This window comes from Myotis nattereri, assembly GCF_964212035.1.
Source record: "Myotis nattereri genome assembly, chromosome: 6".
NCBI classification, from domain to species: Eukaryota; Metazoa; Chordata; class Mammalia; order Chiroptera; family Vespertilionidae; genus Myotis; species Myotis nattereri.
This window is the reverse complement of record NC_138081.1, coordinates 93,299,749-93,326,823: the sequence shown is the minus strand read 5'-3', so window position 1 is coordinate 93,326,823 and position 27,075 is coordinate 93,299,749. Positions and strand designations below refer to the sequence as shown.

Genomic DNA, 27,075 nt, shown 5'->3' with positions numbered 1-27,075 from the left:
AACTGCCTTCTCCCCCTTCTGCCCTCAACAACCGATGTCTCATGACCAGAAAGGAGAATTTTGAAGCTGGAAGGATTATTAAAGTTCCTCTGAACTGGATTTTTAGATATATAGTCCCACGGAGGCAGACTTGGTCAAGGTTACATGGCTGGCTAAGAGACTGAGGTAATACAGTTAGTTGGGCTCAAAGAGTTCCCCTTGAAAACATGAATTCTCTGAGCAAAGGACCATCTTCAGCCAGCACCTTAGTGAGGATGAAGTTCTCTAGCCACCGGACATGGGCACACATGGGGAGGAGGCGGTCCTGGAAGAGGAGGTGATACCGAAGGTGACCCCTGGCCGCCTCGATGGTGTAGGCTGTGTCCTCACAGGTGAGGCCAGCACCATAAGACTATTTCTCCTTGTTTCCTGCTCCACTGGGCGGTCTCTGTGTGGCACCCACAGGAGATGTCATTTGGAGCAGGACAGGCCTGAGGCCTGCTGGCTTCCCTCCCTGGTGTTGTATGCAGGTACCCTCTTGGCTTCACTACACCCAGCAGCAGGGATTTCATGGGACTCAGGGATCACAGCTTAAGCACAGCAGGGCTTTCTGTTGGCCTGGAAACGGAGGTTCCTCAGCTCCTGGAACCTCCCCCACCCCCACCCACAACTGCTCCTCTGGGACTACACTCAGGAGAAGGAGAAAAAAGTGCAGAAGGAATGGGTATAGCCCCCCTTTCTCTGTAACTAAAAACAAAACTTATATGGAACTAAGTGGAAACAAGAGATTCGATCTGGGAGTTTTTTTCCAGAGTGGAATGAACACTAAAACAATTACTGTGGCTATCATTGGTGAGCTGGTTGTGGGTTTCAACCATTTTGCTGACTTTTTGGCAACAAGTGTGAGTTTTCCTGTTCAATTAGGCCTTGGGGAGTGCTCTTAAAATCCTATGGAATCATCTGACTCCCTACAGGAAAAGCCTGATTGGTATTAATTTTCGTCCTTTCCCTTTGATGCTGACGTGGACTGAAACACTTCCTGCTTTTCTCATATGTTCGTTTTCTTACCACCTTCCCCTCCCACGCCAAACGATCATAGTGTTTCCAAATATGAGGGTCTAGTTGTGGAAAATGAAGGCATAGGGTCCCGTTACAGGCTTACATGTCTAGGGATCCCAAATGGGAGGCATACATGTGCTTTTAGTGGGAAATCTGGATGTGCTGATTAGCAGGGGCCGAAGAAGTAAAATAGCCTTGATAGACTAAAACTAGGAGAATTTTCCTTCTCTGCGTGCAACGGTAGCTCCATAACAAAGAGCAAACACCTTTCAGATGGAACCCAAAGTTCACTAATGGTGCTGAATTATAGTTTGGCGCCTGTGTATGTATTTATTTTATTTGATTTAAAGTGGCATTATAAAATATTTTTGTTGTGCCAAACTCAAATTTGAAAAACACAAAGTAGTAAACAATGATCTTTATGTTCTTCTTGTTAACACTTTAGAGAATTTTGTAAAATTTGAGCTTGCTGTGTTCATATCTGCATTTTATTTCTCATGCTACAAGTTTACTTTGCTAATGAAATCATGGTTTTATTTTGAGATTTAGAATGATCTCAATCAATCTCTCTCTCTCTCTCTCTCTCTCTCTCTCTCTCTCTCTCTCTCTCTCTCTCTCTCTCTCCTCTGTCTGCTATTATCAGCATGCAACTTGGGTCTGAAACAAAAATCATGCATTCTGAACCTCTTGGCATTATGTGTACTCGTTGGGGGGTTGAGTCCCGCAGAGTTAAGTGGAGGCCGCAATAACAACTGGCGAGATGGCCCGTGATTCTTTCTGGTCGCCCTGCAACTTGATAGCTGGAACAAAAAGTCTCATAAATCCGTGGGAGGAAAACGTAGGCTTGATTGTTCCTTCTTCGTCTATAACACGCGGCTTTGGTGGTTGTTCAAGCCCTTGCAGGAAAGGGAGCTCAACTTGTTTGTCATTGCCTCATAGGACGACTCTTAAAAAAACACAGCTATAAATCCTGGAAAAGGGGATTTACCAGTGTCAATGCTTCTCTTTTGTGGGAGAAAAGTGCAATCAACGTCTCTAAGTCTGATTTAAAATAGGTGAGGTTTTTGAATGTTTCCTACCCACTTGACATTGAACTCTTGAGTTACTGATAGGGCTCAGAAAAAAAAAAAGCCAAATATCAGTTTTCCAACTGGAGGAAGACTTCATTAAAGTGATGGAATGATCAAAAGAATTCGAATAAGTAGGGCAACCCTTGTGAGACTTAAGGAAACAAACAACAACAAAAAAATTAAAAAAGATGAGGACTTACTACCAGAATTACCTGCTAGGAAACCTGGCACATTTAGGAAGAAAATTACATTACCATGGTGTGAAGTATTCAGACCAAATGGAATTAAATGGAAGATAGGATCATCAGCAACCTGGATAACTTATTTAGCCAGTGCCTTTGCAGTGAGTGATGCCATAGATAAGAATGAGTATTTCTCAAGATATAAGATAACACCAGAGACATACATGAGGCAATTATATGTGAGGAAAATATGACATAATTTTGAATGTTCTGAAAATAGTAAAAAAGCAACGTGATGGGAAGAAAATGATAATCTTAGATTGTGAGATAACATTTAATATGTGGAGCACCTTGCTCTACTTACTCATTTTTTCTTTCATTTTGGAAACCATTGTTTTGGACTGGGGAAGGAGACTGGGTTTTTACAGATTAATAATTTGTTTAAAAGTTTGCTCCCATGTTTATCAAATAAATTCGTCATAACACCAATAGAAAATGCTCCATCCCTAGTTCTCAAATAAAAACAAAGAATAAAAAAGAATATCACATCCATCCTTAAAATTCCCGTGTCTTGGTCTAGCAGGGCAGGCGTTTCCTCTCACTGAAGGCTGCAGAAGAGAACACCCCATCGCCCCTGCAAAATCACAGGAGGCCTTGGATTTCTAAGGGCTGCTTGCGTGTGTTCAGAATCCTCCTTGCGCCTAGTTTAGTGTCTTACAAGTAAATAGTTCATGGATTGAATACATGACCGAAACACAGAAGGAGACCCAAAGTCAGAAGACAGCAGGAAGTTGGCAAGAGAAATCCGGGAGACCTGGGCTCTGGTGTCCCTTCTTCTACAAGTCCAGCCTGAGTTACAGAAGGATTTGTGCAGCTCCTGGGTAAGTGCCAAGAACTGTGCTAGCCATCACGGTGCCGCTGAGGAGGCCTGCTTCTGAAGAAGATGGCATAGCTGGGGTTTGGGAATGTGCACCCGGGTACAATATAACACCCTTGCCACAGACGACAACTAGCAGAGAAGAAAACTCAGCAAAGCTCTAAATCAGGGGTCCTCAAACTATGGCCCGTGGGCGACATTCGGCCCGACGAAAACATATATCCGTCCCGCTGGGTGTTTTTGCTACCGCTGCCTGTGGCTTAGCAGCCGACTGTCTGGGGCCCGCAGTGCGCATGTGTGGAATGTGCGCCGCACTCTCCGACTCCCCTCCTTCTCTCTGTCTCTGACTGCTGCTCTTAGTCTGGGGTGTGATTGGACGAGTCATGAGCTTGCCTGTGCAGAGCCTGCTGCTGCCTGAGGACCTAGGTAAGAACAAGTTAGGAATTTTTTTTTTTTTTTTGAAGTTAGGAGGTCTATTTTTTTTTTATTATTTTGCAGTTAGTAGGGCCTTCTTTTTGAAGTTAGGAGAGCCCTTTTTTTGAAGTTAGGAGAACCTTTTTCCAGAATGAAACATCTGAAATCTCCAACCAGATCTAGACTAACTGATGCACATTTTCATCACTTGTTACGACTAGCAGTGACAAATATGGAACTGGACATTGACCATCTCATTAGCCAAAAGCAGGCCCATAGTTCCTATTGAAATACTGGTAAGTTTGTTGATTTAACTTTACTTGTTCTTCATTTTAAATATTGTATTTGTTCCTTTTTTTTTTTTTACTTCAAAATAAGATATGTGCAGTGTGCATAGGAATTTGTTCATAGTTTTTTTTTTTTTTTAAACTATAGCCCGGCCCTCCAACAGTCTGAGGGACAGTGAACTGGCCCCCTGTTTAAAAAGTTTGAGGACCCCTGCTCTAAATGATCGTTTTGTATCCACTTTAATGTCCTAAGAGACTGCCTTTACGCCAGCAGTGACTTCGGATGTCTTCAAGTTTGCCTCTCAGCCAACAAGGCGGGCCTCCCCAAAACTTTCACAGGCTAACAGCTGTAATTAAGGTAGAAGGCTTTATTTAAAGAGTAATTAGCCTGTAGGACTGGAAGTGTAAACAGAACGCTAATTCATTTAGATAGGTAATTGGTGTTCCGGTTGGAGATCTTAGCATGGCCTTCCTCTTTAGCTATGACGTGTTTATGTCCTGAGTGCAGACAGTGTATTGACCCAATGGGATGAAATTTAGCAAACTTTTGCTTGGCTACCAGAGTTTTAGCTGTAAACTCTCCTGCAAGGAGTAATGCAAATGCGCTTGAAAACATTGTGAAAACATCAAATAAAATTCTATGGAAAAGTCATTAACACTTGACCTCTCTTCATCATTACAGGGACCATATGGCCCAACTTATTCATGTTTTTCCAAAGTAAGTATTGTTAGATCCCCTCTCATATTCAGTAATGTCTTGATTTGGAGATAAATTATGTGGTCACTTTAATCATCATCATAAAAAGACACAACATATAGTGATTGCTCTAACTAAAGATGTAATTTTTTTCCATGACAAATGTCAAAATCCTTCTCCCTACTTATTGCCATAAAGATACCTAACAATTGATGCTATTGAGTTAAAAAAATATTTTTTAAGGACAACTACTCTACCAGGAATTTTATCATTGCCTTTGCAAAGTTTCCTGGTCTGCCAATAACTCGTTAAAAAAATAAAAATCGTTGTACTTGATAGCTGCATATCTGTGTTGTTGTGGTTTCTCAGTCCTATAGATAAATTTCATGGACGGTGGGTCTGATATTGTTTTCCTTTTTAAAATGTTTCTTCTTCCTGTTTATTGTATTTCACCACACCATACAGCGGATGCTAGGACTGCTGCTGGCCATCTCTTCAGCATGTGCATCCAAACAGACCTGTATCAACAGTGCATATCACACTAATTCAACACATATTTAATGAGAGCAGTGGTTGGCACATAGGAGGCACTCACAGATATTTATTGAATGAATAAGAACCAACCACACCTTTGGGTTCGTGCTAGGTGCTACCAGCTAGGTGGTAGGAAGTGGGAGAGGAGAGAAAGCTCTGTATCAGGTAGGGTCTGCCCTCGAAGGGTTAACAGTGGCCAAGCGTAGGATATAAATATATTAGCCACAGTTGAATGTTAGAATCATTAAGTGCCAAAGAATCTCTATGAGCAGGAGGTAGAACTCGCTGGGGCTGTAGAGGAGATATTGGGGGGTGGGGGGGGGGTTTGAAGGAGGAAAGGTAAACATTACACTTTTGGATTTTCCCTCCGATCAGGGGTAGCTCTGGCCCCAGATTGAGACTCATGAATGTGGAAGGACCCTCCTCATGTCAGTCACTGAAATTGTGCGCATGCTACTTTTTTGGGGGGTGGGGGTGGGGGAGGGCATAGTGGCTGACAACTTCCCTTCATCATGGATGACTAATCCAAAAGTGCATTAGCTCACTTTGCAAATATGAATATATAATTCGGCAATATATAACCAGTAGCATTCAAAGAGAAGTGAGTTGCAGTGGCCACTATGTTATCCAAAATATAAAGTAAAATAATTTTACCGCAAGGCATTTCAAACAAGGAAGGCCTCATGGCAGAGCAAGAGCGATACAAAGAGTTTAAAACGAACGGGACACGCAGATCCTCCTTTTGTTTGTTTGTTTTGAGTGTGTTGTTGCTCACACCGAGGCAGACCGTGCTGCTGCCAACAGGGCAGCACCTCACTCGGGCTCTCGGGGTGCACGCACGTCTCCCGTGCGCCCCCAGAAAAGGAAAGTTCGCCCCGGCCGCCCGGGCGCGCGCGCAGGGCTCGGAGAGGGAAAGTAACCCGAGCCGCGCGTTTCGGGCGGCCCCACCCCCGCCCACGAGTTTCGCTGGGCTCGCCCCGCCCCCCCTTTTATTCCTGGAGCGGCGACCGGAGCTGAAACTTTGTAACCCGAGCGCCGGCTCCGCTCTGCTCGCGGCCCCGGAGGGAGGCGCGGAGGAGGACCTGCGGCGGGAAGGCTCGCGGGCGCGGCGCACGGAGCGGGACCGGGGAGCACGCCGCGCGGAGGAGGAGCCGCAGCGGGAGCCGCGGGCAGTGACCCCGGCCGTGGGCGCAGCGGACCGGCGGGGGGCGGCCGGCCCGGAGGGTCCCAGGCCGAGGAGAGGACCGGGGGCCTGGGGTCGCCGTCCCGCGTCCCCGCAGCGGCGATCGCCCGGGAGCCGCCGCTGTCTGGCTCGGGCCGCGGCGGGAGGAGGCGGAGCGGCGGGACGGTGGCAGCTGGGGCCGCCGCCGCGGTGTGTCCCGTGGCCGGGAGAGGGCCGCGCCGCCCGCGGAGCCGCGCTGGGGTGACCCGCTGAGCGCGGCCATGCAGCCTTGACGGGGCGCAGGGACAGCGCGCGGCGCGCCCTCCTGGTGGGACCGCGGGACCGCGGGCGCGGGCAGCAGGACTTGACCGCCGACTCCAGCCCCGCTGGGAGCGAGGATTTGGCCATGGAACCCGTGACCAAGTGGAGCCCCAAACAAGTGGTGGACTGGACGAGAGGTGAGCGGACGGGGGGCCCGGGGTCTCCAGCCACGGAGACGGGGTGCGCAGCCCTTGGTGCCAGCGAGATGCGTGGAGAGAGCCGCGCGGTGACCGTGCGAACTTCTTTCTTCAGAGGGGCCTGTGCGCCCCCAGCTCTGGCGTGGGGGTGACGGTCGTGGCAAGCCGAGGGGAGCCCTCTTTTTAAACCAGGGAGGAGCGCTGCCTGTCCCTGGAGGGTGAGCAGGCGGTGCCCCGCGTCCCCGCTGCCCGTCCTGGGGCGCGAGGCACAAGGCGCCTTTGTGTGGGTGCCTCCCCCCGGACCTCGGAAGCGCCGCTGCCCGGCGGGCGGTGGGACGGGCGGCGGGAGGGTCCGCCGCTCGCCAGCCCCTGTTTGTGTCGGAGGAGAGAGGGCGGCGCGGGAGCCAGCAGCGAGGCGTGCGCGCGGCGAGCCCCCTGGAGCCGGGCTCCCCGGGACTCGGGAACTTTTGCGCCGGGACCCCGGGGGGCTGCGTGTTTAGGCCGCAGGGAAGCCCCGGGAAGAAGAAACGTGTGTGAGCCGCCACCCTGGTTACGCCGTGTCGGGGACGAGGGGCAGCAGGGGGACGGGGAGGCGAAGGGGGTGGGACAGGGGTAGAAGCTTGGACTCCGAGCTGTCGCGCGCGTACTTTTGACTTGCCCGAGATTTCCAGGAAAAGGGGATAGAGGGTTCTCAGGCCCCTGTACTCTTCTAAGAGAACCGAGCTCAACCAGTATGTTCATGGGTCCCTTACTGCCCGCCCCCCCCCCCCCCCCGCCCCCCAACTCAGCGTCTGTTTCAAGCTATTGCCCTTGGTCATGTCAGTGAGCCTGTGAGGTGGTAACCTGGTAAGACCAGGTCATCTTTCCAACCGCCTCACCGTGGCTGGGGCATCCTGAACACAGCTTGGCAGCCTCTCCTTCCTCCTGCCCGCGGTAGGTGGTGGGTGGAGAGCACGTGGGGAGGGATGTAGGGGAGGTGTCCCTGGGGGTGTCTGCCCGGTTCCTGCTTCTCTGGGAGAGCGAAAGGCTACACTCTCCCCTGAGAAGAGGTTTGTCCGGTGGCCAAGCGTACTTGGGCTCTTACTTAAAAACAAAGGTGAAAACAGCAAATACTTGTGCATTGGGTAAAAAGTAACTAGCAGGTGTCCGTGCTGGGTGCCAACATTAACTTAAAGTACCCAGAGCCTGTTTTGAAACGGGGTTTGTTCCCCATCGAGCGACTCGCCCAGACTGAGTTGGTCGATCTCTTTTACCTGTGAGTCTCTCTCTCATAGAGGCAACCGAGGAAGCTGATGATTTGGGCCGTCTTTGAACCTGGGAGCTGTTCTACCAACATGGTAGCCGGTGGCCACACGTGGCTGTCGAGTCCTTGAAGTGTGGCTGGGCGGAGTTGTGACATTCTGTAACTGCGAAGAGCGCGTGGCCTGGGCATGTACACTGTCCCGTTAGTAGTTCTGAATCGTTATCACACGTGGAAGGGATAGTATTTTCGAAACATGGGGTTAAATCCAACGTATTCCTGAAACCAACTTCACCTGTTTATTTTTACCTTCTGAAATGGGGCGCCTGACCCGTTCCCCAGGTGGCTGCCGTTTGTGGCTTCCATTCTACTGCACAGCACTGCTCCCCAGGAGCGGAAGGGTTACAGCTGGTCACGCTGGCTTCCCTGAGCCGCTGCCAGACTCCTTGATAATGTACAACCAGAAAAATGCCAGCAGGCACACAGGAAGATATGGAGTGAGAGCTTCACACCCTCAGGATTGGTCTTTTTTTTGGGGGGGGGAGGGGTTCCTCTTGGGATTGGGAGAGAAGTGTACATTCACATCCTGTTGTGTTTGTTTAGCATCGAAAAGGAAGAGCACGTTTAAGTGATTTTGGAGCCCAAGATTGCTTTCATCCGGGAAAGTTTCCCGCTGACCTGACGGCGATTGTGGGTGCCTGGGTTGGATACTGATTAGGTTACATACCTGTGGTGAGCACGTGGCAGCTTTATACAGAATGCCTGTGCCCTTTTGGACCCTTAAGTACAACCTTATAGAATGACCTCCAGACTTTCTGTGTTAGAACGTAGAAAAGGTAAAAGGAGCGAGTATGTGGCGAACTCTTAGATGACAAGAGGCGACATGTTCCCAAATTGCACGGTACCTGTCTTGAATATTTCTCCTAGTCGTGACGTGAAAGTATTGGCTTTTTAATGGACTATGGATGTATGCAAACGCGTTTGCTTATAGGACTATTTTTAGCTGTCTTTGCCAACCTCTCTACTCACCCCCCCATTTTATAAATACATGCTACTGATAAGCAGCTCTTCCTGTAGACTTTGCCACTCCTGGTATCGCATGGTTCTATGGCTGCGGTGATTCTGAGCCTGGAGAATGCTTTGGAGTCAGAACTCTCTAAACCCCACTGCAGTCTGCAGCCTGCGCTCATATTGACGTCATTAGGCAGGTACCTGCGTTAGGAAGAAGGTTGATGTCTACAGAATGAATTCAGTCATCTGTTTTTTATGATGATTATTATTTGTACTAATCTTGGCCATACTGTCACCCATTTATCATCACAGTAGATCCTCACTAAATATTGAAATGTGTCAGGCACAGGTCCGAGCACTGTAAGGATTAGTTCATCTCCTGTGCACAGCCACTCGAGCTAGGAACTATGATTTCCATTTTGCAGTTGAGGAGACGGAGGCATCGGTTAAGTACCTTGAAGGATGTCGCGTAGCTGGGAAGTGACAGAGCGGAGTGCGACCCCAGGCGGTTTGGCTTCATGCCATCTTCTCAGGAGGTCTGGCCAGGGGCCTCTGGATCTTCACCTCCTGATGGCTAGGCCTTCAGCGTTCCCACGATGGGAGTTACTGATACCATGTGTTAGGAGGAGAGTTGTCCGGTGTGTGTGTGTGTGTGTGTGTGTGTGTGTGTGTGTTATCCACATATTTTGTATACATCAGGAAAGCAAGTTGTAAATCAAATTAATTCATAGTTCATGGCACCTTGCCTTTCAAATAATTCAGTAAAGTTCTCTTCATCATGATAATTGGAAAACATTCCCTGAAGCATTTATTATGTGTCAGACACTGGGTGAAGTCCTTTATTTAGACTTCATTTAATCCTCAGAAAACCCAGTGAGTTGCACGGACCGTTATGTGCCCATATTAAAGACAAGGAGAGAGAGAGAGAGAGAGAGAGAGAGAGAGAGAGAGAGAGAGAGAGAGAGAGAGAGAGAGAAGGGAGAGAATGAATGAGAGAATGAGAATGAATTCACTATGGGCCCCATATTTATAAGTGCCACTGTACCGGGCAGTGGTTGAGTGGTGAGAGTGCGGGCTCTGAAATGAGACTCTGGGTTCATACCCCACTTCCACTCCTGACCGTATGTGAGCTCTCAGTCAACCACCACTCCTTGTGTTTATTGCTTCCTCTCCTCTTTTGCCCTGTAGCCAGGTCTGCCGGAAGGTTGAGTCCTGCATTGGGGGCACCAGTCAGTGCTGAGGACATTTCCCCGCCATGTGCTCCCTCAGAGGACCCAGGACAGGACTTGGAGCTGGTCAGGAAGGGTCTTGACTAGTTGCGTGATAGATGCCTCTGGCCAATATCATGAACACGCAAATCATATTTTCTCAACTTTATTCTTTTTAAAAAATGTTTTTATTGATTTAAACATTTTTATTTATTTTTAAATATATTTTTATTGATTTCAGAGAGGAAAGGAGATGGGGAGAGAAACATCAATGATGAGAGAGAATCATTGATGGGCTGCCTTCTGCACACCCCCTACTGGGGATCAAGCCCACAACCTGGGCATGTGCCCTGACCTGGAATTGAACCATGACCTCCTGGTTCATAGGTCAACGCTCAACCACTGAGCCACACTGGCCAGGCTGATTTTTTTAGAGAGAGAGGAAGGGAAAGGGAGAGAGAGAAACATTCATGAGAGTGAAACGTGGATTGGCTGCTTCCTGCATGCCCCCTCCTGAGGGTGGAGCCTGCAACCCGGGCATGCGACCTGACCTGGAATTGAACCAGCGACCGCTTGGTGAATGGGACGATGCTCATTCCACTGAGCCACACCGGCCGGGGCTCAACTTTTTTTTTCTAACAGTCACTGGACTTCCAGGGAGCATAGCATTAGAACTGGCTCTCGCTGTTGACAGCGACCCATTGGGCACCTGGTCCATGACTGGTCCAGGAGGATTGCTGGAGACAGAACCGCAGGCCAGTGCATCGGACTCTGCATGCTCACCAGATCCCGGCGGTCCGTGTGCGTTGCAGTGTGAGACACATGGCTTCAGCACGCGGCTGCGAACTCGTCTCACACTTCATGGGCGGGTGCTCTGTCCTATCCGACATGGGCTCAATCTCTCCTGTTTAAGTTCTGCAGCGATGCTTGGCGAGGCCAGTAATGAAAGCCAAGATAGCCTTCCGGTGAGTGCTTACATTTATGAGCACCACCTAGCAACAGCCTCAGGTGATTCTCAGCAACCCCATGCGATAGTTCCCCTGAGCATTCTTGCATGTTTCTTGGGATTTGAAGAGTTCTCCTCATCACTTTTCTTTTTAAGACAGGTAGTAGGAAGGGCGCTGCGGAGTGGTCGGTGGGCTCTGTGGTTGACAGGTGTTCTCAGGATCCTCTGTTGGCCAGTCGCTCTCTCTGGCCATCTGCCACTGCATGGTGTTCACCACACTGAGCTGACTTTGGCGGGGAGATGTCGTTGATGGAAAATGACACAGTGTCATTTCGGGAATAAATAACCAGGGAAGTATGGGTTGCACCGAGCCGGTGTCTCAGTTCTGTGTCCTTGGAGATTGGAGGTGACCTCTCTGTGCTCAGGCTCCCCCGCACTCCTCGCTCTGAGTTCCCATCATTGTGTCGAGCCGTGGGGCCTCCCTTTCCCGGCTCACCTCTTCCGTGTCACGGCCTCCACGTGTGACCCTTCTAGCTCTGGGACATTCATGTTCTCTCTCAGCTTGCTTTCCAGCGTTTTCGTCACCGGGGTAGCCATGCGCTGGGCTTTGATGAATAAAGCCAGTGTGACTTACATGACACTCGCAGAGTTTTCCCGTGTTTGTTCCCATTCAGCTTCTCACAAGCCCAAGGGCTGCACAGCGAAGGCACATCTCCACTGCAGACGAGGAAACGGAGGCTTTTGGACAGTAAGCCAGGAGCTGGGCCAGACGGCGGGCTTCTGTCCTGTTGTCCGTCCAGCCCTGCTTCCTCTGGCCCAAGTGGCTGCACTCCGTTCTCGTCTAGGCACCGAGTGTGGGGAAAGGGCGGCTTCAAAGAACTCCTGACTTGTGTGTTTCCGGGTGAGCCCTTCAGGGTTTACACTCCTGGGACGCATACCTTTTCTTAAGTTTTCTTTTTTAATTCCACAGCGTAGGCAGGGATTTTTAAAAAATTCTCTACATATTTTGGGTCTGACCTTTTTGCATTTGCGATACTGCCAGTTACTTGTTTTTATTGGAGTTGGTTGTGTTTTATTGTTACAGAACACAACTCAGCAATGAAATGAATCATTTGACTCTAGTTGTTATTTTTATTTTGAGGGTTCTATTACAAATTCTTTGTCTGATACAGTGAACATTTCTGGTTGGTAGAACCATACACACACACACACACACACACACACACACAATGCATTTAACTTTCTTAAGCCACATCTGCAACTTTTATGGCCCCATTTCCTGCTTGCCTTTGATTCTTCACAGCTTCTTCATTTTACCCGCCTTGAGAGGGACTGTCAGGCACTCACAGTGAACAAAGCACAGGCTTTGAAATACAATAGAACTGGATTCAAATTCTGTATCTGGCACTAACTGGTTGGAAGCTTAGGTAAGTAAGTAAATGATCTCCTCCAAGCCTTCCTGTGTTTTCTCCTCTGTAAAACTGGACTGATGATCACCAACCCACAGGGTTTCGTTAGAATTGGGAGAGGTAATCCGGGGGCAGCACTTTGCATAATGCAGCAGCACGGGAGTGTTACCTTTCGCAGGCTTACTAGAAATGGATGGCGAGTCCATCCTCCCTTCCGTTGGTGTATGGGCGGTAAGTGAAATCAGCTCCATCTTCTGCCTTCTCCTTGTTCGATACTTTCCTTGAGGACCTTAGACGAAGGTGGGGTCATAGAAAGGTTTAGTGGTAGCTCCCTCGGAAAAGGCGTGGAAGGAACACTTACGTTGATGACAGATCCCACCCTGTCGTGAAAAAAGGGTATCGGTCACTCAGATAATCCCTGAGGTCATACTGAGCCCCAGGTACTGTGCCAGGTGCAGGGGTCCAGCTGGCCCCTCCTGTAATGCAGTAGCTGGCAAACAACAATAACAATAAACAACAACAACAACAACACAACGGAGCAGACGAGCAAGAAATACCAGCTGTTGACAAACTCAAAGTAGAGCAGAGATGTGAAGGCGAGTGACTGGGGACGAGGGAGACTTTTGGATGATGTCATCGGGGGTGCCTCTCTGAGAAGGTGACACTGAGGCATGGTGACAGGAAGGAGGCGGCCGTGGGAAAATTAGGGGGGGGGGGAAGCACTGCAGGCAGAAAAGCACGAAGTGCCAAGCCCTGAGGTGCGGATGAGCTTGGAGTGTTGGAGGGAAGGAAGTGTGGGGAGTCCTGGAGAGTAAGGAAGGCGGGTGGGGTGGTGGTGGGTTTGGAGACACACACAGAGAGTCATGTAGAGGCTTATCTCGGTCAGGGCCTTATCGTGTAGGGTCTTATCTTGGTCAGGCCTTTGCAGTTTTTCCTCTAGTTGTTTTGGAAAGCAGGGGAGTGAGTTGATTCGAGTTGCATTTGGGGGCAGAGATGAATCCAGGAGCCCAGCTGGGAGGCCCTGCGGGATTCTGGAGATGGTGGTATCCTGGCGGCTCCGGCGTTTGAGAATCCAAGGTCTGGGTACAGTTGGTTCATTGATAGCTCCCCATCCCAGCAACTTTAAAATTATATTTGAAAGTGGGAGTGATCGATCGCTATATAAATATTTTCTTTCCCTGCCTGTGTTAGGAGAGCTCCCTGCGCCCCCCGCCTCCCGATTCCTCTCTGGTCATGGGAAATAGCGAGCAGCAAATCTGTCTTTTCGCATTCACATGCTTTGTTCACGTCCTTGTTCTTCGCTGGCACATTTTGCTGGGAGCTACAGTTTCCGAAGCTGTTTATTCATCTATGAATGGGGTTTTTGTGAAAGTGGACTTAGCCTGGTTTGTTTTCTTTGACATCAAGTGGCTGATTGCACAGTTTTTTTAACCTGGGGATCACAAGGGCACATGCAGTTGTGTTTATTAGATCAAAACAGCTCCTTAGAATGCAGATCAGTCGTTCGGAAAAATGAGAGAGCTTTTCCTATATGAACACATAAACATGTTGGAATCAAAGGGAGTGGTAGAGAGATCTGATTTTAAATATTTGGTTCCATTGACAGACTGTCAATTAAAAAACATATTTCAGAGTGGAAAGGAGAGGGAGAGAGAGATAGAAACATCAGTGATGAGAGAAAGTCATTGATTGGCTGCCTCCTGTACTCCTCCCACTGGGGATCGAGCCCATAACCCGGGCATGTGCCCTGACTGGGAATCAAACCATGACCACCTGGTTCGTAGGACAACACTCAACCACTGAGCCAGGCTAGCTGGGCAGACTGTCTTAATTTTGCTTTAGAAAATAGAGCCACCATACTTTTGGTCGAATAGATGGTATTTTGAGAAATTTTCAACAGGTGAGAGGTGAACACATTTTTAAACAATGCATTGCTTCTCAGTAGGGGAGCATGAGGTGGCAGGGATTGAAGGTAGGCAGGCTTGGGAAAACCTGGAAGTTTCCCTCTGCACACCTAGTTCCCACCCCTACCTTGTGGGTAATGTGTCCCAGCGGAAAACCCCCGTGAGTTCTCTATCAGCAAAGGCCCTGATCATCATCATCTGAGTCATGCTTTCCTGAGAGAAACCTTTTTAGTCCAAAGGAAACGTTCTATTTCCTATTCTCAGAGATTTGCAGCAGAGGGGAAATTCAGTGCTTCTGCGTTTAGGTGAGGATGTGCGCGTGCCTGCGTGTGCGCGTGTCTGTCGCTCTGTGTTTCCAACTTTAACTTGTGTTCACGGAACAGTCTTTCATATTCTCAGAGTAATTTTCTGTTATGTCTGAAGGACTGCCTGGAGTATGACCTTTGCAATAGAGGAAAGCTGGTTTAATGTGGAGAGTGGACCAGACTTCCAGGGATGTAACACCTGTTAGAGTTGTCAGCACCGTCTTAACATGGATTCCAACTGGAGCCTGAAACTAACCATGAGCAGATGACACGGCTGTGAGCAGTCTTGGTGAAAGTGACTGACTACACCAAAGCCTTAAATTGTTTGTAATAAGTGCTTGAAAAAACATACACATTCCTTGCGAGTAAGACGTCTAGAGACATACGGTATGAAAGGGTTTGGTTACAAGCAGCCCTAGGCCAAGTCGGAGAATCCTCTAAAAAGCTGATTTGTAAAGAAAGACCCTTTTTGAAGGTGGAGAAATTCTTCATTCTTTTTGGCACTGTCTGATCGGGACTCCGAATGAGCACCCCTAAGTGGAGATACGACTATTGTACCTGCCTCCTGGTATTTGTCAGATGAGATGTTCACAACACCCTTTTCCAGCCACGTACACGTCGTGCCTCCCAACATCTTGTCACTCTTGTTCTTGAACTTACTTTTTCCAGCATCAACATCCCTGGGGACCTTAGGCATGTGAATTCCTGGGCCCCACCCCAGACCCACGGAATCAGAAACTCTGCTGTCTCCCAAACCCTGGGGCAGGGGCCCAGGATGCTCTGTTATACAGCATTCGCCAACCTTTTGGACCTCATGGACCACCAGTGGCCCGCGGACCACCGGTTGGCGATCGCTGCTCCAAAGGTTTCCTTAAACCAGAGGTCGCCAGCCTTTCGGACCTCATGGACCACCAGGCAATTCTGGTGCTGGGCAAAATGTATTTACTTATTTATTTTTAAAATATATCTCTGCTGATTTCAGAGAGGAAGGGAGAGGGAGAGATAGAAACATCAGTGATGGGAGAGAATCCATTGATTGGCTGCCTCCAACTAGGGATGGAGCCGCAACTCCGGCACGTGCCCTGACTGGGAATCGAATTGTAACCTCCTGGCTCATAGGTCAGTGCCGAACCACTGAGCCATACTGGCCAGGCAAAAAATGTAGAACCACTGGTCTATACCACTCACGTGAAGTGTACAAAAACAAATGGTGTGGGTCAGACTGGCCCCCATAATTCCTGTCTACAGTAGGTTTTCAGCTAATATATGACGGGTTAGGAAGAAGTTTTCCGTAGGGATGGTGGTTGTTTCCTTCAGTGGGTGAGTTAATGCACCCAGGTCTGTAAGGGCCCTTCCATAGCGTGGGCAGGGAAGAGTTAAAACTGCTGTCCTCAGCGGCTCCACCCCAGGCCCTGGAGTCCTTGTTGCCCTGTGAGGGCTCAGCCCCAGGAAAACACAGGAGTGGGGAGTGTTTCAGGGCTGTTTAGGTTTTGTGTGGAATTTCCAGACCTAACAGAGGAGCAGAGTGTAAACCCGTCTTCCCCATTCCACTTGGAGAGCGTGGATAATTCTCTGTCACTTAGCACTCCGGTTTTCGCTTTGAATAATGCAGGCAGATACCAAGAGAAGTGAGGGACAGAAAAAGCAGGAAAGAGAAATACCCAGGGTGGCAAGTATGTTACAGCTCCAAGTAAAAAGCTCTCTTGTCTTAGTGCATGGACAAGGAATCAGGGCAGATGGAGTTTGGGAGCTCCCTGCCCTTGACAAAGGCCAAGGGAGTCAGTCTAAAATAAAAAGAGATACTTGTAGGAGTAAAGGCTGAAGACCAGGAATGGCACCGAGACTTGCAACAAGAGTTGCAAACTCAGATGCCTACAGGGGCCAGGCAGGCAATGTCAGAAATTGAACTGTGGGGCATGTGAGACAATAAGGAGTGGTGGAGACTGTGGCAAAGACAAAGACACGTTTATTGCTCAGTTTCTGCTGACTATGCACCTACAGTATCTAGGTCTTCTGATTTATGTTTCAAATAAAGCTGGAAATCTGGATTTTTATGTAACACTTACCAGTTTTTAGAAAACTGCCCATAGTTGTTGTTGTTTGTTTTGTTTTTATTTTTGGCATAGGAAAAACAAAATATATCTGTTGGCCAGTTCTCTCTGTGGACAGCTGTGACCAGATGTTAATTGTCCAAGTGAGAAACATACCTATAAGATGTGAATACAGTGAATTATATAGTCATTCATCAACTATTTAGTACATCTGTTCATTACTAGGACTTCATTTTGCTACTTAACTAATTCCGCTATTTCTAAAATTGCAATATGTAATTCCCTGCAGGTATTGATGAGCCAGAAATACACATCTACATTGATAAACACAGCAGACCATTGCAAGTTACTCTTCAGTGTAAAAACAGGAATTTTCAGGTGGTCTGGGAACCACAATTTGAGAGCCACTGTAGGGAGTGGGGAGGGGTGATTAGAGGCCGAAAGACCAGCTGTAGGAGGCATTTGGGGTGGACTCTCGGTGGGAGCTGAAGAGGCCTGAGCTACTGCAGGGGCCTTGACAAAGAGAGCAGGGAGGAAGTGCTGAGAGAGGCATGGCCAGGAGCAGACCGGAAGCCTGCGCAGGTCTGAATGTGGGAGTGGTGAGACGGGGCGTGATGTCCAGGTTTTGTGCCCCAGTGCCTTAGCACGGCAGGAGCATTAAAAATGTGTTGACTTCTGAGAGGAGCTGCTTTGTGGGTTCAAGAGTGGGCACACCTTAACGATACTAAACCTCAGAAGCCATTCTAGTGGGGAGATGATACATCTTGCATGGTCCCAACATCTTGCCTGTTTTAAACACTTAAAAAAAACAACAGGTTTTTTTAGCAAGTGCCCTCTCTCATTGCAGCACTAGAATAGTCTCATGTTAATGAAGTGTAAATATCATGCAGTTTCGCACATGAAATGTGTTAGAATAGGATAGTGTTAGCTGCGATTCAGGTCCTCACCCTTGAGTGTGAAATGATGCAATATACATGAATATGACACCCAGACACTTTTCTGTACAGCGCTTTCTAAGCCATAGGACACAGAGTAAACGAGAGAGGATTAGGGCAGCCTTTCATGGGGACAGAAAATCAGTGTTACAAATGCAAACTGCATCCCGGACTCATCGCCGAAGTCTTAGCGGGATGAGCAGTCTGGCTGCGATTGCTATGTGGGTGGGTGAACCGGTCCCTGAGATGAGTGCCTCCTTTGGGTTCCAAAGCGAGTAGAAGGCCTGACCAGAATAGCGCCAAGGTGGGTAGGGCTCTTTAAGGGCCTGACAGGACAGGGAGGGGTGGCAGGTGCTTTCTCAGCAGGCATGATGTGGCCCGTTCCCTTATTCATCAACCAACCCTTAGAGATAGATGCGATTTCTTCTGTGATTTCCGCCAGGCAAAGTTAACCTGATTCTTTAATAGTAACAAGACTATTCAATAGCATCAGCTATGAAGCAGTAGCTTATTTTTCTTAAAAAAAAATCTTTCCCGGTGCTCTGCATGGCAACATTTCCATGAAGACTAGCTAATTTCTCTTCTCTGGTTTTTAAATGAATACCAGTTCCATGTGCCTGGCATTCTGGAATAATGCTACCCGTCTTTCCCATACATCCTAGCCCTGCAAGTGAGGTTTTCAATCTGTGCCACTGGGATTCATTAGGGGAAATATACTCTAACTGGAGGCCCGGTGCACAAAGTTTGTGCAAGGGTAGGGTCCCTAGGCCTGGCTGGCAATCAGGGCCGATCTGTGGGGCAACTGGTGGGGCTATTGGGGTGGGGTGGGGGGGAACTGGCACCTGCCTTGGCTGGCCTGGGGCCTGTGGGCTGGGGGCAACTCCTGCATTGAGCGTCTGCCCCCTGGTGGTCAGTGCACATCATAGTGACCAGTCGTTCTGCCCGATTTGCATATTGGGCTTTTATGATACAGGATTCTTTACACCCTCCATCTGTTACATAGAGTGACTCGTTAACTGGCACTTTTACCAAGTCCGGGGAGGCTGAGAGTCACCGTGCATTCACTCAGCAGGTATTTATTGAGTGCCTACGGTGGACGGCACTGTGCCAAGAGCTGAGGAAACAGCAGAGAGTGAAACAGGCAAGAGCTCCTGTCTTTCCAGAGCTGATACTCTAGTGCAGTGGTTGGCAAACTGCGGCTCGCGAGCCACATGCGGCTCTTTGGCCCCTTCAGTGTGGCTCTTCCACAAAATACCGACTTCTGCACATGGGCCTGCGCATGGGCCACGAAGTTTCAATCTCACTGTATGTGCACTGTATTTTGTGGAAGAGCCACACTGAAGGGGCCAAAGAGCCGCATGTAGCTCACGAGCCGCGGTTTGCCGACCATGGCTCTAGTGGGATGGATGACAACAAGCAGAATTCTTAGGACAAAGAAAGGCTATTTGCTGTGGAAAGGGCCAGAGTGGACGCAGAGGGAGTGGGGTGCAGTGTGACCAGGGTGGCCGGGGAAGGGTTTCAGTGGGCAGTGCAGCTGTCACGTGGAAGAATGTCCGTGGCAGAGGGAAGAGCAGGTGCAGATATCCTGAAACAGGTGAGTGCCTGACACGTTAGAGGAGCAAGGAGGCCAGGGTGGCTGGAGCCGAGTGAACAGAAAGGAAGAGCAGCAGGAGAAGAAAGAGAGGAAGACGAGAGGGGAGACCAGAGGGTGCAGAGCCTCAGGGAGCATCCCTTCTATATATTTGGTGTTTCGGGGGAGCTGTTGGAGGGTTTTGAGCCAAGGAGTGATATCAGATTTACATTGTAAGATTACAGTGGTGGCTGTATTGAGAGGACTGAGGGCGCAAAACTGGAAGCAGGGAGCCAGTTAATACTTATGGATGAAGATGTGCAAATTGGCCCTAACCGATTTGGCTCAATGGATAGAACTTCGGCCTGCGGACTGAAGGGTCCCAGGTTCGATTCCGGTCAAGGGCATGTACCTTGGTTGTGGGCACATCCCCAGGGGGATGTGCAAGAGGCAGCTGATCGATGTTTCTCTCTCATCGATGTTTCTAACTCTCTAGCCCTCTCCCCTCTTCTCTGTAAAAAATCAATAAAATTATTTAAAAAAATGTGCAAATTGCCAGTTATAAAAACAGGCACAGAGATGTAAAGTACAGAATAGGGAACATAGTCAATGAAATTATAACAACTATGCATGGTGCCAGGTGGGTACTGGAAATATTGTGATCACTTCTTAAATTATATAAATGTCTAATCTCTATGTTGTTCACCGGAAACTAATGTAATATTGTTTGTCAACTAGTTGAAAAATAAAAAAAATTATTAAAATAAGTTGGAAAACAAATAGATGCTATGGCGATGATTCTTGGACCAGGTGGTAGCCATGGCCACTGCGAGAGGTGCCGTGTGCTGGGTATTTGGAAAGGCCAATCGGGTGAGCATGGGAACTGGGGACTGGTGTGAGAGGAATCCCGTAACGTTTTGGTCTGGAGTTGGAAGGATTGATCTGCGGAGAGGTGGAAGTGTGCGGGAGGAGGAAGTTAAGGGAATATTGAAGTTTAAATTTGCAACGCCTGGTAGTCCGCCCAGTGAGGTAGGTTGTTGGATATATGAGTCTGGATTAATGGAGGAGGTTGGGACCAGGTAGAAATTGGGTGGCCATTGGGGTATGCCTGGTGTTGAATCTTTGAGACTGGGTGATGCCACCCAATGAGGGGCGCAGGGAGACAGGAAATGTGGGCGGTCCCACCTTTAGAAGTCTGGGAGGTGAGCAAGCAGCAGAGACTGCTGTGAAGTTGCTTCCATGAGTAGAAGGAAACCAGTGAGGGCGGTGTCCTGGGGCCAGGGAGGAAGTGTCCCCAGAAGGAGGGAGGTCGGCTGGGCCATACTGCTGTTTGGCCGGAAGGGGAGGGCTGAGAATTGATCATAGTATTTAGCGGGGTGGAAGATATTGGTGAACTCGACAGGGTAGTTTTGGTGGGTTGAAGGGGGCAAAGTCTGAGTCAATTCAAGGGCAAATGGGAGAAGGGGAATCGATGTCCCAGGAGACCACCCAATGTCAGAGCACCTTCGTGAATGAGCACAGTGGTTTCATTCTGAGTAGATCATGTACTGAATGCATTCTATTTTAATTCTTTAAAACCTGTAGTCAACTGTTGGAACTGATAACAGGCTGGTAATTCTATATTTGATAAATTGGGACATGTTACGCGCTCCCTGCACTGCAGGTTACGCAATCTCTTACTTTATACTAGCAAAGCCATCCGTTTAGTGAATGGCTATACACTGATAGCTTCTCTCTCTCTCTTGACTCCATTTTTTGGAAATGAGTGTAAACAGATTTCTACGAGTTCTGTATTATTCCATACTCGACCCATTTAGGTAGAAAAGCTTTGTTCTGCCTGGGTCCAAAACCTTGGAAGAATTCCTTGGTGCTGTTGGTTTACTTTCTTTGTAAGATTTACCTGAAATATTTAGAGTGCCATGAAATCACATATACATAATGTCTGTGGTAGCCCAGAGGTGGAAGCCAGTTGTTAGCAGGAAAGTTGGTGCAAATAGAGATAAACCAATCAACTCTAAATATTAGTCATCAAAAGGTATTTGTTGAGCACCTATCATTTGTAATGTCTTCCAGGTGCAGTGCACGGAAGGGTCCCTGTGCCTTCTCTTGAGTGGAGTGCACAATCATTTAAGCTACGGGCATCCTCAGAGTGCAGAGGAGGAGTATTTGACTCAGATTTGAATGAGTGCAGCATGGAGGGCTTCTTGAAGGAAGTGCCATCCAAATTGAGACCTGTAGGATGAGCAGGAGATAGTCAGATGTAGAGTGGGGGAAAGAAAATATTTGTCAGGCCCTAGCTGGTTTGGCTCAGTGGATAGAGCGTCGGCCTGCAATCTGAAAGGTCCCAGGTTCGATTCAGGTCAAGGGCACATGCCCGGGTTGTGGGCTCGATCCCCAGTGGGGGACTTGGAGGAGGCAGCCGATGCATGATTCTCTCTCATCATGGAGGTTTCTATCTCTCTCTCCCTCTTCCTTCCTCTCTGAAATCAGTAAAAATATAAAACAAAAAAACAATTGATTGGAAAAAAAATAAAATATTTGTCAGAAAACTGGCAGGCAAGGGAGAGCATGGCATTTAGGTGCAACCGAACAAACTCGATTGTGCTAGCTAAATCTGCTGTGAGGTGAAGTGAGCAGAGAGGAGGCTAGGGGAGTGGGGAGGCCAGAGTGCCTCTCTTTATGGTACATTGCATTATCCTGGGTTTTGGACCCCGAGTGAACTCGTCACTCTGAGGCAGGGGCAGCTCTGAATCTCAAGGAGACGTGCCAGTTAAAGACTCTGCAAAAGTTAACCTGACTTCCTGAGTATTTGTTTCCTTTGATCTGTGACATGTGACACTGATTGGACTTCCCGCATCAGGAAACATAAAAACTTCATTAAAGAAAGAAGGAACTACTGAAACATGGACTTGAGTCCAAAAGGAGAGGGAATCGGGGCTGCCTGGCAGTGGGGGAGGTTGTGGGCAGTGAGGGATGGAGAGGAAACAGCCCGGGACAGAGGAAGGGAGTGCCGCGGGGCGTGCCTGGAGGTCACACCTTGAGCTGTGGGTGTTCTGTGTGTCCTATCACCTGTAATCTGCAGCCGGTGGCTGATTAATGATTAATCACTGTTTCTAGCTCAGCTATAGTGTTGTCTTTATGTGCCGAGAGCCTTCGCTCAGTGGGGTGAGCCAGAGTGTAGCATCGCGTGTGTACAAATGTACTCCTTAGAAGCGGGCAGAAATATCATGCAAGGGTTAGGAAGGCTCCCCCAGCCCCAACTTCTCATGGATGCTCAAGCTTGTAAGACATTCTCCCCCCCCGCCCCCCGCCCCCCACCACCTTTTGCGCTTTTAGCTTGGTGCAATTCACACTCAATTTCTGAAAACACATGGCATTTTAGACCCAGGCCCAGATGAATCATACTGGCTCTACCAGCTCCAGAAGCAGCCACGTGGGCACTCACTTCTGAGGTCCTGAACTCGGAAAGAACACACAGATTATACTTAAAACTAATGGGCTTGATTGTGGTCGGATGGGAACCAGGGAGCTCCGCGCCCCCTCTGCAGGGCGGGGCTGCCCTCTCCCTCCCTTGCATTGTTTCCCAGCCTGTGGTGGGTGGGGGACTTTGCCACATCATTCCCGGCTTAAACACACACTCGGGCTGGGAAAGCTTCTCTCTCTAGCAGCCAAATTACAGCTCCCTGCAATGTGGCATCTAGAATACTTGAACAAGGGAGAATTTCAGTTTTTAATAGTTACCATTTAAAAAACATCAGCCAGTTTTTCTTTCCTCATGCGCCCCCTCCATCACCCCAATAATTTGGGAGTATGTGATCCCTTGGGGGACATTTATAGCGATTACTTTAATCAATTGAACATCCTTCTCTGTGTATTAGAGCAACTTAAAATTCTGTTTTATAATTTCTTTTTGCACCCGTGGGCTTGTTTCACACCCCGAGGGTGCTTTCATTTACCTTCATCCTTTCTTAAAAAAAGCACCAGAAGGGATACTGCGAAAATATTGTTTTAAGATAGCATGCACATTGGTGTCTTTTTTTTTTTTTTTTTTTTTTACTATTTTCTGATTTTAAAATTCACTTTAACTTGAGATCAAATGTCGTGGTCCAGTTCTGCTATAGAGATTCTATCCCCTAAAATCATGTTCTAATGACTCAAACAGCAACAGATCATTGTCTAAGACTAGTACACAGGGGAAAAGAAGCATAAATGCCTAGTAAGCAATCTTAGGAATTCTGGGAGAAGTCTAAGGATCCAAGAAAAATCCATCTTATTAAATGCAATTGTGGTAGACTTCCTGGAAGTGATAAAAGCAGGGAACCCAATCGTTCACAATGACTTTAATTGTCGTGAGCAGATCTGAAAACAATTTTGTGGGTTAAGGTAGGTGACTGTCATCTCTGGAGATAACCATGTAACTGTAATGTTATAAAAAACATTATAAAGCTATTTTTTTCTTATAAAAGCAGACTGTGTACTGTAGAACTTATGGCTGTAATTGTTGGTTTCATTTGCTTTTTACAAATCCAAAGTTATAATGAAAGTGACATATTGCCATGAGATGTAAGGAATAGAGCTCTTTTTTTGTTGTTCCATGTAAACTTTTTTAAAAATCTCTTTTTAAAAAGAGCGTTTTCATCCCATAGCCAAAGGATAGGATGAACATTTGCATTTGAGGTGGCCGGGGATGGATGGTATCTGTGTATCTACTCAAATTAGGTTCGGGCTGTGCAATAAAGTAACGCTTGGCAGGCAGGGTTCTCAGGGGAATGTGTCTGCTCTGATGAAGGGAGGAGCATACCCTTGTAGTTAATTGCCCGGATGGAGGATAACTGTTTTACTCTTAAGGATTTTGCCTGGGAAAAATATGTATTCATGCATGCATAACCTCTCTCTCCCTCTCTCCCCCCTTTGTCTGTCTTTCAGTTGTATACTCTGTGTTTGTGTGTGGGCCATTCCTCATTCTGTTTATGTTTAAATATATTTTTATTGATTTCAGAGAGGAAGGAAGAGGAAGAGAGAGACGGAAACATCAATGATGAGAGAGAATCATTGATTAGCTGTCTTCTGCACGCCCCCTACTGGGGATTGAGCCTACAACCTGGGCAGGTGCCCTGACTGGGAATTGAATTGGTGACCTCCTGGTTCATAGGTTGACGCTTTGACCACTGAGCCGTGCCGGCCGGGCCCATTCCTCATTCTAAACATTTGTGGCCACTGTAGTATAGACGGTGGTTAAGACCAGGGTTGGTTGCCTAAGTTTGAATTCTTTGTCATCTTTATAGAGGTGTGATGTTGGCCAATATGTGTGGCATTGTTTAGTCAACTAGCTTATGTCCAAATTTGGGGTCATACTAGTACTAAACCTTTAGGGTTTATGTTGAGGGTAAAAGTGAGAGAATACTGGTGAAATATTGACCACAATACGTGTCAGTGCTTAGGAAAACTCTAGCTATTGTTTTGTTGCATAGACTACAGGAATATCATGGGAGAGAAAATTCACATTTCCTACAGAATAGTTTCAAATTAAACGAAGATACCCTGCCCTTTACCATTGGTAAATTACAAGTTGGTGAGAAGAATGGTAAAGAGAAGATTGGGTCACACTCCCCTTTGGGGAGTATGCTGATATCAGTGACTTTGAAAAGAGATGCCAATTCCATCTCTTAAACTTCAAGATGCAGATGATTTCTTAAATCGCTCTCCCTGGTTCTTCCCCTCAGGTAGTGTTCGGATTCTTGACAGATGCTAGTAGTTATCTGTAAAGTCAAGAGGAAGGTTGTCACCAGCTCAGGCTCTTTAAGGTCATATTTCTTGTTTTATCACGATTAATTTTTCACAACTTACTGCATATCCTGCCTCCCTGACGGTGGCTGTTGATAACGAGTGAGTGTGGCAGGCGTCCTTGGGCGTGTCCACGGTGTAGCACATATTCCACTGACTAATAGTCCCCTGTCATCATCTGGCCCGCAGCCCCACACGGAAGGCGCTCCTTCTCGCCAAGCCCAATTAAGGAAACCCGCTTGGTTTCTTCTTGGAGCCAAGAAGTTCTTTCGTAAGATCTGCTGCTGTACGGACTGTGGGAATAGCTCTCAGAACGGGGATTATTTCTGTGCTTTAGTTACCAGATGGCTTCCCCCAGTTTCAAAATCTCAGAATGTCGCAAACTTCTCAAAGGACTTTGAGGCGACAGGTGCAAAGGGGAGAAAGAATGGTCCCCACTGGTCTTGAAGAGGCACCTGTGCAGGCTGGCACCTGTGCAGGTGGGCACCTGGACTGATGTGAAACCTGCTGTCAGTGCTCACGGTGGATCAGGGTTATGAGCAAGCCTCACACCTGCTGTTTGCTTTGGGAGGAGTAGGGAGTTACAGAAGAAGCTTAAGGATTTACCTGATTTGCTTTTCTATAGATGGAATAGACTATGAGGCACCTTTGCATCGCGGACGGAGGTTTGGGGACGTTTGTGCACCTTAGTCGGTGTGTGCCTGCTTCCTGAACGGGATTGCGGCAGTGACTGGTATAGAAGAGTTGCCTTAAAACTGGCTAGATCTGTGTGTTAGCCAAAGAGCACCATTTCTCCCTTGAGAAACTTTCTTCTAGATCAGTGATTTCCAACCTTTCTCATCTCATGGCGCACGTAAACTAATTTCTGAAATTTTGCAGCACACCAAAATAAGGTTCTAGTTTCTGTCGATCTGACAAACAAAAAGGTGTAATTTGGGTTCATTCACACTGGGTGGTTATTGTTGTGTTGGCTGTTGTCATTTTTTTATTTGACAGCCTGAGGGGAAGGAGGTCAGTGCCCCTGACTAAATAACTAGTCAGGCAGTGCTTTTATTTTATCTTCACCGAGGATATGTTTATTGATTTTAGAGAGAGAGGAAGGGAAAGAGAGAGAGAGAGAAACATTGGTCATTTGCCTCTGGTATGTGCCCTGACCAGGGATGTAACCCAAAACTTAGTTATATGCCCCGGCCAGGAATTGAACCGGCAACCTTTTGGTGTACAGGACGATGCTCCAATGAACTGCGCCACCTGGCCAGGGTACATTGCATGTTTTAAAAATTCTTGTGGCACAACCGTGTGCTGTGACACGCCGGTTGAAAAAATCGCTGTTCTAGATCAACTTCCAACTTAATGTATTTGCCTAGTTATTTTATGTTTATGTCCTTAAAAAATACATATATTTTTAAGATATCTATACCTCAACAGTATTATGGCTTTAGAACTCTGTGTATATCCGTAATGAATAGTTTAATGCACAGTAATTCTAGATGCTATTAATTTCCAAACTTGTACACGGAATTTAAAAGCTGCAAAAATCCATGGAAATTTCCATAGGATAGAGTTAATAGCCAAGCTAATTGGCGGTTCTGTCTTCCGTGGAACTGGCCATTGAGCTTTCTAAGAAAGTAGGGCTGATGAGTCAAGCTAACCACCCCCCTGCAGGGCCTGAAACAGCCAGGCCAGGGGCAGCCACCAGGCCCGGTGGCTGATTTACGGTCTGTTTGCAAGCCCGGAAGAGCCAGGGTTTGCTTTCCATGTCCTTGGCTGCTCAGAGTTGCAACAGGGGCCTTTGCCTCAATTCAGATAACAGCAGTTTATTTTCATTTTCATACTTTTCCTCATTTTATTTGGGGGAAGGTATAGGGGGAAATCATGTTAGGTTTGAGGTCAGGGAGACCAGGAGGATCCTCATAGTAAAGAACTATTAGGTCTTCGGTGGTGCTAAGGTGCTAATCCTGTTTAGTTTTGTGAACCGGAAGATGGCCTGCAT

General features: G+C 47.8%; 1 protein-coding gene across 3 annotated transcripts in view; it reads left to right on the top strand.

The window, feature by feature from the left end:
• Nucleotides 1-6,423: 6,423 nt before the first annotated feature.
• The window catches only part of CNKSR3 (CNKSR family member 3), a 76,704-nt gene continuing 56,052 nt past the window's right edge, over nucleotides 6,424-27,075 (top strand). For 2 of the 3 annotated variants that reach the window (XM_081094866.1, XM_081094868.1), the window contains exon 1: nucleotides 6,432-6,719. In XM_081094866.1, coding sequence (XP_080950992.1) covers nucleotides 6,668-6,719 — 52 coding nt within the window. In that variant the 5' untranslated portion in view covers nucleotides 6,432-6,667. Of the gene's footprint in view, nucleotides 6,720-27,075 lie in introns of all 3 variants that reach the window. The other variant, XM_081094867.1, reaches the window with a different exon arrangement.